Here is a 14,721-nt window from a genome sequence, read left to right as displayed (position 1 = left end):
CCCGGGCCCGGTGCTGGCCGGGGTGGGGTGCGCGGCGCCGGGCTGGGTCCGCGCAGCGCGCTGACGAGGGGCCCCGGTCTCTTGCAGGTGATCAACGCTCTGCAGTCCAAGCACCACTACGGCGAGGGGGAAGCCCGTGTCATCTGCGACAAGGTGCAGGCCAAGCTGCTCAAGGAGTGTCACGACCCCGCCAAGATGTGCATCACCGACCTGCGGATTTCGCACTGGGAGGAGGCGATCCAAGAAACCATCGGGGGGGAGGCGAACCGCAACCTCGCCGCCGAGTGCTACTACCTGTGGAAAACCACCCGGCTGCAGCACCTGACGCTGGCCGAGGACACGCGGGGCATGCTGACCGAGCTGCGGAAGGGTGTCAGCCTGCTGCTCCTCACCAACGGCGACAAGCAGACCCAGAGGGAGAAGATCGAAGCCTGCGCCTGCCAGCCCTACTTCGATGCCATCGTGGTGGGAGGGGAGCAGAAGGAAGAGAAACCGGCGCCCTCCATCTTTCATTACTGCTGCGATCTCCTGGGGGTGCAGCCCGCGGAGTGTGTTATGGTTGGTGACTCTCTAGATACAGATATCCAAGGTGGCCTCAATGCTGGCTTGAAAGCAACCGTCTGGTTGAACAAAGCAATGACAACCCCTCTAGATACCTCCCCAGTACCTCACTATATTATTTCTTCTGTTCTGGATCTTCCAGCAGTTTTGCAGAAGATGGAGCACAAAATGAATGCTAAGTTAGGAACTGACCATATGGCTGGTAGTAATGAAGCACATTGATGGTTCCAGCACACAATCAGTGGCATGCTGAGCTGTTAGGTGACTCGTGCTCTTTTAAAACATTTGACCCTAGGATTTTCAACTCGTGTATGGTACGCTTTCCGGAACAGCAGATGGATAAGAGCACAGTTGTCAGTGAAAACAGGATAGAAACAAAGAATTAGGTTCATTTAAAAGATGCAACTGCAGTTAATTTAAAACAGCTGCCTTTGTGTGGAAAGAATTTTGACAGACTGTGGCTAAAGTCTTGTCTGTCTCTGACCTAAGTTGCCAGTCTTCCGTTTTTATAGTGGAAAAGAAAATTTGAATGTTTTGATCTTTCACATGCTTTGCTGACTTGTGAGTTCTTAGCAGAAGCTTCAGTTCAAGCCTTGTTTGCAGTGTGTAAAAAAAAGTGAGAAAGGGAGTGTGGTACAATTGGGTAAATCTGCACAACTGAGCTGCAGTTTATCTCAGGAACTGGAGTGAATTTTTCTATTTCTAAAACCAGAATTTATTGACAGAATTTATTATGTGTCAGACCATTAGAAAATGCTCAACCTTTGATCTTTTTTTCAAGTTTTAGACTTTTTCTCAGACTTTGCAGTGACTTTTCTTTTATGGAATCTGTACCTCTCACCAAAAGTACTTAAATGTACATTAAAAATTTGCATTTGTGTAGGGGACCATTTATCAGAGGGACTTGTTGAGTAAGTTTCTACTTCATATTATCTTGGTGCATATGCGATATACAGCATACTTGTAATTCAGATTATGATTTCTGTTGGAATGTGATGGATAATAAGGTATTTTCAATGGTCTTACTGTACTGTCAGACTCTCTAAAAGCTAATATTATTGTTTTGTCTGACTTTATTAGTGCATTTTGATCAGACTACTTGGAGAAACTGTTCTTGGTCTTGCTCAAGTGTATGACTGCTTGGATCCAACTGCAGAATCAGCACTTTTTTTGACCCTTTTAATGGCACTGCTGTACCATCCCTCCTTACTCCAGTTTCTACATGTATTTTACAGTATTTATTCTGGAGAAAGTATGAGCTAGTTGTTTGTAAATGGCTTTCACGACTCTCTTCCATGACATTGGAAAATTATGTAATGTATTACAGTAATGTGTACAACTCTGTAATATGTATGTGCTATTTCTACTAGATGCAGAAGATGACTCTCAAGATTTCTCTTTTCCAGGTGATTATCTTAATACAGTTTTTCTGTACTTCATATTCTTACTATATAATGGGAAAGTATTCACACATTAAATGGAAATGCAAACACCTGTTGAAAAAAATGCATTTTTCAAAACCTATTTGCTATGTACACATTATGCTGAATATCTCAGCATATATGAGCAATTCAATGTTATATTTTGGAGTAAATCCGTGACAAATCTTTTTAGAACAGGGTTATTGAGGTGCTGGCAGGAGAGCGTCTGGCATATGGGCAGCAATAGAAGATCAGCAAAAAGTACAGAAGCCTACCAGGAAATGGGTGTGTAGGAGGAATCCTGTATACAATAAAGGTTTCTTTGTTTAACTTGACATGAATTTAAGTTAAGTCTTCCACAGGATGACAGATTTGGAGAAGGCAGTTACTGATCTGGGTTAAATTACTTGGCAAAGAGTTTAGGTTGCATCATAATATGTTGCTGCTACATTGAGGGGGGGGGAAAGGAAATACAGAATTTTGAACCAGTTGTCCCTTTAAAAGGTGAAGTGTTCTGATTCTTCATGTTGTGTAGCCAAGACCTGTGAGACATCAGGATCAGTGAAGAGAACAGAGGCAGGCCCCACCTGTACCTTTGAGGAAATGGGAATATGCAAAAAAAATTATCCACTTACAGTGGAATGCTAAGTTGCCATGTGTAACATGAGTCAGTGGCACTGATTTGACATACCTAGGGGGGGGGAAAGGAAATACAGAATTTTGAACCAGTTGTCCCTTTAAAAGGTGAAGTAGTTCTGATTCTTCATGTTGTGTAGCCAAGACCTGTGAGACATCAGGATCAGTGAAGAGAACAGAGGCAGGCCCCACCTGTACCTTTGAGGAAATGGGAATATGCAAAAAAAATTATCCACTTACAGTGGAATGCTAAGTTGCCATGTGTAACATGAGTCAGTGGCACTGATTTGACATACCTTTGCTACTGAAGTAAGAGGCCTGAGTTAAGATTTTATTTTGCATTTGCAAGAGCATGAAAGCTGTCTCTTGGTTTAGCTGATGAGCAAAGTGTTGTTAATGACATTCCTGATAAGCAAGGACTGAGAGAAAAATAGTAAAGATCATTGAGGCTATTAGGAATATTATGTAAAAATAGAATTGTATTCAAAAGGTTACATGGATCCCTGAAAATTGAACGTATATTAAGTAATATGTTTTAACCATACTGTCTGATACAAAAGCAACAACTTTGCTCTCAACTGCATCTGAAGAGAGTTGCAGTGTAGCTGCATTTTTGCCCAGCATCAGGGTGATGGAACTAGGTGAGAATGAGGTTTCTGATACAACTGAGATTTAAAATGACAAATACTACTAAATCTGTCTACGGGCTTGAAGGATATGTACAGACCAGGTTACAATTTTTAAAAATAAGTCAAGACTCATACTTTCTTGCCACTGCATCATTCTGAAGTGGGATGACGAGCCTGCTTGTTGTATAAAGGGTCTCTTGTTTTAGAAGAGACTGCTCTTTGTTTTGCATGTGGCCAGTCGTTTTCCTAAATCTATGCATTTATGAAAAACTGCTGTGACTGAACACTCAGGTGATGGTGTGGTCTGTGGAGGCCACACACCAGTGTATTTTTTGCCAACGCTGAGTTCTGTACCAGGCTGGATGTGACTACCAGTGTCCAGATGGGGCTATGGCACTTCTATAAAACAAGAACAGAAAGGATGTCTCTATCCAGAGGTGTTCTTAAAAGCAGTTACCCAATAAACTGGATTAGGTATCTGGAGTATCTTAAGGTACTCAAGGTGTTTTTCTTGGATGGAGCTCTTACAGAAAGCCTAATGAAAAATAATTATATTTAAGAAAATGGAAACATAAATGTAGCGATGGGTAATTTTCACATCAGAAGCAGGACTAGAACAATAAAACAGTCTATATTCAGTTCCTGCTAAGTTCTGGTTTCGCTTAGTGTTATGCTATCTAACCTAAGTTGTCTAGTTTACATTGCCAAAACACACTAAATAAAAAGAGGAAAAAGAAATTCCATCTATATTTTAAAAAACCTTTTTTTTTCAGATAAATATTACCTCCTGAGGTTAACCTACAGTAAATTTAGCAAAATGAACTGAAATAATGGTTTAATACCAACTGTATTCTTGATACAAAGTAACTCATGTAATAGTCTAATAAAAGTATTTTGTTTATAAAACATTTCTTTTAATACTCTGTAATACTGTGGATAGCTATGGTTGTGATCAGGTTTACAACAAAGGGCAAGAGTTCTGGTTTATTGTTGGGGGTTTTTTTGTGGTGTTTTTTTTCTAAATAGATCAGAGTTAGGCTTCAAAATCTGTGACTCCAGGTTTAGATGTGGTGACTGCATGTAGTTTCCATAATTTTAAACAGAGACTGAAACAAAATGATGTATTTTATAAAGCTTCTTGGACAGACTGTGTATATTGATTTCCTCACTGCAGCTCATTGCTAGTTGAACCTGATCACCAAGCTGAATGCCAACTCAGATGTGCCTACGTGTCCTGATGTCATGGCATAGGCTCCTGCAGCAGCTCAAGAACAGGCAGCAAAGCAGATAAAATAGATAAACACAGTAATCTGAAGTCCAAGGGACCCACTTCAGCAGATTATGGGTGCAAGAAGCTGTACTTGATTTATCGCTGCACTCATCTCTGTGTGACTTGGGAGAGGCAAGAGTGGGATGTTGCTCACCTCATGGCTCTCTTGGCTGCAGAAAAGGAAGCTGTCCCCTGATAGTTTTCCACTGGGTAATGCAACAAATTGTCCATCTTGATCTGTGGAGAGAGATTAAAGGGTACTTCAGGGAGTTCTAGATGAGGGTAGGGTCTTAAACTGAGTAATGGGGGACTTGGTCTCTACCACGGGTGCTTGGTTGTGCCAGCCAGATGTCTGAAGTATCCGCACACCACAGTGTCTGTTCTTTCTGAGGAAGCTTTGTGTGTGTGAGGCATTAAGCTGGATAGCCAGAGCCTCAGAAATGTGGACAATTTCTTACTGTCTTGAAAAACTTTAGCACAAAGTCTGAGTTCTTAGAAGGTGACCCAAATGTTTTATATAGGAGATTATTACCTTTCATTGGAATACTAAGTTAATGAAAAATGTGTCAGTGGGTAACAACTAAAGGTTTTCCTATTTCCTGAAATACAGACAAGAGACAATTTCCTGTGTCCCAGCTATCCCTAACCAATTCTATTTGTCTTTTCAGCTGAAGCTTCTGTTACTTCTCAACACCAGTTACAGGGCTTTGAGCTAAACTGAAGTAGTCTGATCCATCAAAGCAATTTCTCCTGTTCACATAGATAGTGATTCTTTTTTCAACTAAAGCTCTAAAATGTGGGGATTTTTACTCCCAGGTTATCTTGAGGCCTTTAAACAAAATTTAAAATCCTGCCTCAATTCTCTACTGATAAAACTCACCATCTGGAAATCATTTCACACGTTAAGAAGTGCAACAAATAGAAACACAATGTATCTCTGCTGTATGTGACTGTATACTGCTCTTTTGTGCACAGCTTTTACTATCAGCCTTGCAGTGGGATTGTCTCCATTGTAACTCGCTTTCTAGATCATGCTGTGCACATACAAGAGACATAACAATGCAGAGATGATGTCAGCTGTGTCTAAAGCAAAAACTGCAACTTTCTGCCAATGTTGCAAGGGACCTAGGCACAGAGAATCACGTTGCCTGCTCCATATAGCACATTTTGACCTTTTATTCCATCTACTAAAAACAAGGTTCCATAGAGAGCCTTCTGCTGAACAGCTCTTAAATACCAGAATAAAAGGATGCATTTTAAAAAATTATGAAATTACAGTGCTAATACATTAAATATTAGTCCTTTAGAAGTGCAAGCCATATTTCTCAAGTCCATACCTAACAAAAGGCCAGAAGATAACTTTGCATAGGGTCTAATTTAGCATAGGAAAATGTTGCTATTGACATCAGTGGAACTTTCTAGATCATCTGCAAGCATCTGCAAGTGACTTGGGCTGTTTGCTTCTCCCTCAACTAATCAATCTCCATCATCTATTTGGTCAATTAGCAAGATCATGCTAAATACATACATTTAGTACCAGCTCTTTGGAGGCTGTGTGCTACCAGCATGTGTTTGGCCTGTGTTTGTTTTAAATGGTCTTTCCTCCAAAATAAATTTCTATTCGTATCACACAGACTAGGTAAATGGCAAAGTTTTGTGGGAAAAAAAAAAAAAAAAGGTAAAAAAAAATATTTTGGGAATAAAACTCTCCAAACAAAATCCTCTAATAGTCACTTACAGATATCAAGGTTTGTAAGGCAATTTTAAAATACCAAATCTGAGATACTCCTCTAAAAGTTTCAAAATAAATGTTCATGATCAGCTGACTTAAGAACTGAAATGTTGTGAGGAAAACAGCACTACTCATCACTTCATCTTTTCCCCAGGATCTGTTCAATCCCTTCATCACTGGCTCTAAACATGAGATTTTTCTGCCAACTATATTCAAGAACAACTTAATCACACTGAGAAAATCCCACTTTTTTATATTTTGGAAATAACATATTACAAGGCAGCATAGAATAAATGTTGTATGTAGCTTCAACCACATTTTAGCATACATTTTATTTAATAAATTAATGCACACTTTTGTTAGGTTCTTCTTTGTATTTTGCCTTGGAAATGTTTATTTTGCTATACTGTCAATATTGCAGAAATACAATAAAATACAGAGCTAGTAAGGTACAAAGATGTCTCTGAGTATAAATGTCTTTGGTACTTTAAATCAAGGATTTAGGACTTTTTAAAAAAAATAGATTTATTTTTTTTTTTACTTTTCAATTATTCTAGAAGTCACTTAGAATAGTTATGACTCAGTTTCCCCATCTGCTCAATGAACGTCCCAGAAACAAAGATGGAAAAATGAACTGGGAAGCATTTAAACTCATCTTGCTTTCCAGTCAAAATCCAGCCTGGTGAGCATCAGTCAAACACATTTTCATTTACTTGTGTTGTTGCTGAGTCTGCTCAATGGTACTGCTTTCAGGCAGAGGTGGGAAGACCATTTTCCCAAGGTAGTGACCAGTGTCACAGAAAAGTTCAACTGGAAGTTAAAGCGCTGTGTGTGAAAATAGATCAACTACTCACATACATATATATGTATTATCTGTTCTTTTCCTATATGGGTATTCAGAATCTCATTAAATTCTTCTCTTTTATTCTGTTCATTAATTAGGCCAACAAGTATCCTCACAGTTACCGTGCTGTTTTCAGTAAAGCACGAATGTGTTGTAGGTCTGTCTGTACAATAAAGCCAGGATTAACGTTTTCATTTGTGAGACTGGCTGGGTAGTCTTTGCTGTTAATGGTGTAGCCTGTTAAGCCTCACTGGAGTTAGGTTTTATCAGGAAGTCCGCAGTGGATGGATCGACAGCCTTTGTTTTCCAAACTGTTAATGCCTTCCATTGTGTTCTGTTTCAGACATTTAAATGAGAAGGGTCTTGAATGTTCTAAGTCCTCTTTTTTTCCTTTCAGGAAGAAAATGCATAAATGACATAAATAGCTTGTTTATTTTTCTTTCAGTAGAGGTAACTGGGTAAAAGTACTTTTTTTTTGCTTCCATCCCTCTTATTTGAAAGTATTTTAATAGGTACCTCATAACTTGATGTCTAAACCACTTTCATGTATTTGTTATCTTTATCCTGTTACATTGTGGAAGGTTTTATGTGTTCTAAAAACTGCTACTACTGCAGCCAGAGGTTCATCTTCTTATGGTGTTATTATAGTTTTACACTGTTACTTCTATGCCGTATCTTGAAATGAAAACAAGCTCTTAGAGATATTTTACTTTGAGATAAATCTACCTAGTTAACAATTCTTTTTTGCTTTATTTTGAATACTATGCCCCCTGTTCAATGATGTTCTGTCCACCCGAACCACTTCCCATCTACTTTTCTCTCTTTTCTGTAGAACAGCAGCGTTTGTGCAGACTTGCAGGCTGAGCAGCATACAGTACATGTAAGCAAAATGCAAGGGAAAAAAATTCTTTGGCTTCTAACTTCCTCTGTTTGGATTTGCATTCCCAACATTTTACAGGACTTGGCAGTTTTTAGGTTGATTTAATAGCCTTCTTTGTAGCTTAACTTCTGTAACCAGTGAACAACAAGCAAAGAAGAAGCTTTTGAATACTGCCTAATAATTTTATAATACACTGCCAGGAAGAATTGTAATTGACTTGGATTCTGCATTTCAGTGCCACAGTACAACTGCTCAGGTATCAGCCTTTTATTCTGCCTTGCTGAGTGCTAAAGCATCCTTCTTAAGGAGTCACAGTGCTGCTAATAAGCTATCCTTTCCACAATAAAAAATGCAGACGTATTTTAGAACGATTTTGGGGTGACTAATTTAGGAGAGAATAAAGAGAAAATTCAAGTCGAATAGTAGGGCCATTTTGATTACAAGGAGTTTGTCCCTGGAATATGGTTGAAAAGAAGCTCCTATCATTTGGGTGTTTAAATATATACCCAGTTTATTATGCTCACAGTTGCTAATCTAAGCTGCTTATAATCCTTTCAGCATTTTTTATAATATAAATATTAAAATAAATCAGTAACAAGAATAATGCAAACAGTAGTCTGCTGGAGACTTCATTCTCATTTTCAGTGTTTCCTCAGCAGGTGGCATTAGAGGTTTATTAGATGTGGATACAACCACAGGTTTGTGATTTTGTTTTTCTGGTTTTCTGTTTGGTTTGGCCCTCTTGTTTGTGTTTTGTTTGGGGTTTTTTTGTTATTTTGTTTATTTCCTGTTCTTGTATTTTTTTCCATCACTGCTTTAAAATATAAAACATAGCAAGTACCCATAATTTAGGTCAGAGCAGTCTTCTTTTCATTTCACACTATCCTCTAGACATCATAAATTATGATGAGATCCTATTTCACTTGTCATTGTGCATGTATTGTCAAAATAGCCCTGCTTAGAAGAGGTTTTGATCTAGATAGTTAAGTATCGTCTTTATTTTAAGTATGAGAATCAGTGGCATATTTTACAAAATGCACAACAGTCAGTTGATAAAGACCATGACTAAAAGGATCAGCAACAAATTTGTCAGAACATCATGGCGCCAAACAAAATCCTGCTTTCTAAGGTACTGGTGGACTGTGTTTGAACACTTTATATCATGTAGGTATTTGATTTATTTGAGAAAAATAAACTTTTTTTTTTTTTTTTTTCCTGCGGCTGATGCTGCAGTAGCATCTTTATGTTTTCAAAATTCTCCTGATGAGCTCCTCTTTCTGTAATTAGACAATACACTAGCACTTTATTTCTATGACCTCATGTAAAAAGGATTAGTAAAAGCTGTTACCTGCTACTACATCATATTTGTCTGATACTGTGGAGTTCTTGGCTGCATCCACAGACCAGCAACTCAGGGCATGGCTGTAAAGTCAGCTTCCTCATTCCTATTTGGACACCTGAAAACGTGGGCTGATCTTCATTCAGAAAACCAGTGATACTGTCCAGCAACAGGACAAGGGGCAATGGGCACAAGATGGAACACATCTGAGGTTCTATCTGAGCAGGAGGAAAAATTTACTTATTTTAAGGACAGAACATGGGAACAGGCTGCCCAGAGAGGTTGTGGAGTCTTCTTCTTTGGAGATATTAAAAACCTACCTGGACACAACCCTATACAATCTGCTCTAGCTGAACCTGCAGGAAAGGGGGAGTTGACTAGATGATCTCCACAGTTGCCTTTGAGCTTTGAGTAACTTGCACGAGGATTGGAACTAGGTGATCTTTAAGATCCCTTCCAACCCAAACCGTTCCGATTCCTACTGCATTTTTCCTCAGTCCTCAGCAGGTGGCAGCTGAGGATCAGTTTTCAGCAGAACCAGCTCTCAGGCTGTCACACCCCTGTACAGGGCAGTAGCCCATCAAAGGGTATCTCCACTCCAGTAATCCCATGGACCCTAAGAATCTAGAAAAACTGATCCACACTTCCAGCGGGCTTCTGCATTTCAGAAACTTGTACCACAATGTACAGGGCTTGCCCAGTGCACCTTACACAGTGTACACTTGGCACTCATCAGATGCATGGTGTGTAGGCAGGACGGCTGCCCAACACATGTGCTGTGGGCTTCCGAGTCCGCTGCTGGTGAGCCATCTGCAGCTCCAGGGCTGCCAGATCACCAGCAGCACAGCTGGATCTGCTGCTACTGCTTGAGGCAACCAGAGTAGAAAAATGTAAGAAAAATTCCCAGGTTTTGTCCTGGCAGATTTTATAAGACAATGAGAATACTCCCGGAGAGCTAAAGAGTGCTCTGAGTGTGTGGTGCAGAAATACTGCAGTCTCCATCCTAGGAGAGAGGGATGCGGCTCAGAAAACTGATAGTCGCACAGCAAGCTTGGGCTCACAACCGGATACATATGGCCCTGGATAGTGGCCTTGGCCACTGAACATGAGGCAAAGTCTTCTCTGAAGCTCTCAGAGGCCAAGGATAACAGCATTGTGGCAGGGTCTGTCCATATAATGAGAATAAACAGTGCAGCACTGGAGTGATTCAGAATGTTCACCTGCACTCAGGAACTCTTCTCACCTGAGAGCATGGCTGTGCAGAAGTACTGCTACAGGGAAGCACCTCTGAGAAATAATTGTGAATTAGGGTGCACATTTTAAAAAAACCCAAAACAAACCAAAACAACATTTCTGCACTGGCTGCCTATCTCTGAGGGTGCCTGGAATATTTTGGGGCTTTCTCAATAGGCCGAGTGTTAGAGGAGGTGTTTCTCCATGTCAAGTAATATTATCAGATGTCCGTACAGATAAAATGCCCCTAAACAATCCCCAAGACCTTTCCTTAATACCTAGAAGTCAGGATACTGCATTGCCTAAGTGCCTGCCTGTTCAACATACACACCAAATATGGGGAATGCAGTGAATTTAAAGGACCTTTGTGCCTTACTCAGGCCAGAATGACACAAAATACCAAAATTTTGATCCTAAAATTCTGGATAAGTCAGTGTAAATGGTCATTGTGGCTTGATCCATCAAGATTGTAGACGACTATATCAGGAGACTCACTAGGAATTGTGTGCCTCATGTTTTATTTCCTACCTTCCTTTTCTTGCCCATCCAGTTCTCTCTTGTTTCATCAACTTTTTAGGATGTGTTTGTCATGCTCCCTTGGGCAAGCAGGCTAACTACATGTTTCTACACAAAATAAGACCAGGAGGTTGGCCAGTGCATGGTGCCCAAAGTAAGCACAGCTAGTAATTGCTTTGTTTTAATGAATAAAATTTCTTCATTATGCAATGAAAAGCAGATCACCTAAAAGCTTCAGTGCTTTTCTATGTACTGAGAATAGCAAATATAGGCAAAAAGGCCAAAATCCAACATGCCTGCAGATTTCCACAGGTCATACCACAGAAATAACTGGTATTTGTCCTGTTCTTACTTGCTGTTTTTTGGCTCAGTCTCTGGTCTTGCTTCCACTGGGGTGGATAAAGAAGGACTCCATTAAGAGCAAAGCATGTTCGACTAAGGTAAGCAGTGGAAAAGTCTGGCTCCCTGCTTGTGAAGTAACTGCAATCACGTGTTCTTGACAAACATTATAGCTGATGTCTGTTACCTCACTGTAGCTAAGCAAACCAGGGGTGATGTCCTTTCCTACAGATCAAAGTCAGTGGGAATTCCCTTTGAGCAAAAGTAGCAGCTGTTACTCGTGAGAGGTGGAGGGATCATGTTTACCTGGAATTTCCCAAGACAAAACCCATAGCTGTTGGCAGGTATTTGTCAGCATGCAGCAGACTGGTGTGCAGAAAATGAACACAGTACGTAGAGCAGTGAATGCTTTAACCTAAACACTGCTGGGAGGAAAGTGGAGAAATTGTGTGCATTGACATCCCAGGAACTCTGCAGGTGAGCACAAGGCAAGTGGGAATTACATCCATATCAGGAAACAGGGACATCCTACTTGTTAGAAGCAGAATTAATTCCCACAGCATGTTGTGACTGCCAGAGTATAAATGGCTTCAGTAGTTTGAAGCCAATTTGTGGAGGATGTATCCAAAAAGATAGGCTGAAGATAACAGTCTGGATACAGCTTTTGCCTCTGGAATTCTATGCCACACTGATGACCAGCAGCTAAAACTGTTTACCAGGGAGAGAAGCACCCCAGAAAATGCCTCACTTCTTATCCTCTTCCTCTGTCATCTACTGGTTGCCATCCCTGCAGACAGCACACCAGACTGACTCACTGAGTTGGTCTGACAGATGTTCTCGTAAAATATTTTCTCCTCGAAAACCTTAAGAAAATATCCTCCAAATTAAGACTAAATTTATAGAATTTGCAGAGAGCTTGCATCTCTCATTTGGGAAAGATTGTGATATGAGCTTCTAACACTTTGCAAACAAATACAGCAGAAAGCCAGGCAAAATGTGCAAGTATTTATGATAAAATTACTGTGCTCACTTGCCACTACTACCTTTGTTACTTCCTAGCTTCCAACTGGTACCTGAAGGAAAGTGTTTTCAAATACACTTTTGGGATCTGCCCAGTTCACGAAGCACATGAAATCTTCGTAACAGTTAATTAAAATATCCCATGAAACTATATAGCCCAAAGAAAATACCTGAGAAAAGTCATACGGAAATAAAAAGCTCACCCCTACCTTACAAGACTGTAATTCACATCCCTAACTGAGAACGCAGGACTCTGCTTCCCTGTGTGAGGATACTTTCTTCAGCCAGTACTTACTGAGTTACAAACATCACAACTGCTCTCACATTCTTTTAAGTGGAAATTGTTATATTTAGTATACAAGGTACTGCTGGTGATTGGAGCCAGAAGTAAGGTTATTCTTTTGTTTAATATTGCTTTAAAAGAATATAAGTGAATATTAAAAATGTACCTCTCTAAATGCGACATTACTGGATTTTACAGCTTTTGATGTGAAATTTGCCCTGGGAAGAAGTTTTGAGTAAAGCTAAGCACCACACAAATTTCTGTTAAAATCCACCTCTCACAAAGCAAGGGGAGCCCCTGTGAGCCTACAAAGTTTTCAACATGTGCAAGCTCTGTTGGTCTGCTCTCAGGTTTCAAGTTAGTGCCTAGCAGAGCCTGGGTGACTTGTGTATGTGATAAGCACAAGAACAGGTGACTGCAGATGCTCCTCCCCACCTCTGGTCATTAATACAGTTCTGATCATTTTCATATATATTGTAAACACTCACAGAGACATTTTTGCCCCTCCCATTCTCCTCCAGTGCCTCCAAATATTTTTACACTGAGGTTTTCCAACGGCTTTTTCCTAGACAGGATAGCCAGCTTTCCTGGGTTTTATATTTCTTAGGGCTAAATTGTGTCAGAAGTTTTCTGTATCAATCCCTCAGAAAAAAAAATGAAGAAACTAACAAAAAACAGCACTTGTGAACTAAATTTGTCACTATAATACCAGATAATCATATAGTAAGCAATCCTACATCTTAATGAAGAGCACTAGATGGATTTCTACATAATAAGCATAAACCACAAATAGATTATATAATTGTGATGAACAAAGAGAGTAACTATTCTTTCTATCATCAAGTACTTGCAGGCTTGTTTGTCAGTCTCTGTTTGGTGTGAGACTACATGCCAGAAGTTCTCTGGAAATATTTACTTTCACATATATTCTATTTTTCATTATTTGGGTGCTGTCACCATCTCAAAATTGGTTTCTGCAGACCCCTCTGAAAGCTGACTAGTCCAATTTTGTGGTACTTGAGACACAAAGCTTCAGCAGTAATGGCTTAAACAGCTTTGTTTTTTGCACGCACAAAAATCAGTTTCTCGCCACTGCCACACTAAACAAACTATGGCCTCTTTCCAGAAAAAAAAGATAAAGGAATTCCTTATTTGAACCCAAAACACTGTTGTAAGTTATCTTAATGAGGTGGTTACAGTCTTCAGCACCCATTTTTTAATTATTTGGAGGAATCCTCTCGGACTCAGTGAAATGGCATAGTAGGATATTAATCTGGGCTAGAAAAATCCAATTATCCAAAACAAGCAGGCTGCTTTTCTAAACAACATTCATTACATTCGGCAGGATCCCAGTTTTAATTAAAACAAACAAAGCTCTGGTGTTCTGGGTACAAAGAAGGACTCCAAATTTTCCAGTCTGGTTCAGGCTCGGCTGCCAGTTCTGTCTTCCTTTGGCTTTATCTATATTCAAAGTCATACCTCCCAAGCAGTTTTTAATCACAATTAATGAAATAGATGCTAACCGCTGCAGAACTGCACTTAATTTGATTTAAATAAGGTTTATATCAGCCTAGTTAATTGAGTTTATTGCAACTGGTATATACAACATTTAAAACTGAATAAAGAGCATCTTCAGATTATATGACTACATTTAAATTATCCAGCCAACCAGCATCATTCTGAAGGTAAATGTTAGGGAAACCCAGGTTTGGGAGAGGGCTTAGGGCAGCCACAATCCCTGTGGAAAGACCCAAAGGAGAACTCTACAGATCACCAGCTAGGGACTGGGGAGCATCGAGGCATAGGTTTGCACTGGGAGCCACTCCTTGCACTGTGAAACCGTAGCTGGACTGGAATTTAATGTGCTGTTAATGTACTCAGGATGACATTTCAGTGAGTAACAAATAAATGGGCTGCATCCTGTATTAAAAAGACTGGGAACAATACTAAATGGAACTGGGGTGACATGATAGCATAGCTGCAAAGGTAGTTATTTTCAAAAGCTGACAGGCATTCCT

At 39.9% G+C, this 14,721-nt stretch overlaps 1 protein-coding gene across 1 annotated transcript; it reads left to right on the top strand.

The window, feature by feature from the left end:
- Window positions 1-33: 33 nt before the first annotated feature.
- Window positions 34-783, top strand: NANP (N-acetylneuraminic acid phosphatase; the record flags this gene model as incomplete). The annotated part of the gene is made up of 1 exon (XM_010004600.1): window positions 34-783. A coding segment is annotated over one exon (750 nt), but the record flags the coding sequence as incomplete, so codon positions are not given.
- Between the last annotated feature and the right edge of the window lie 13,938 nt (window positions 784-14,721).

The sequence above is a fragment of the Chaetura pelagica genome, unplaced genomic scaffold (assembly GCF_000747805.2).
Source record: "Chaetura pelagica isolate M959 unplaced genomic scaffold, ChaPel_1.0 scaffold278, whole genome shotgun sequence".
Lineage (NCBI taxonomy): Eukaryota > Metazoa > Chordata > Aves > Apodiformes > Apodidae > Chaetura > Chaetura pelagica.
Note: the sequence above shows the minus strand (reverse complement) of the source record. Positions and strands in the feature narration are given on the sequence as shown.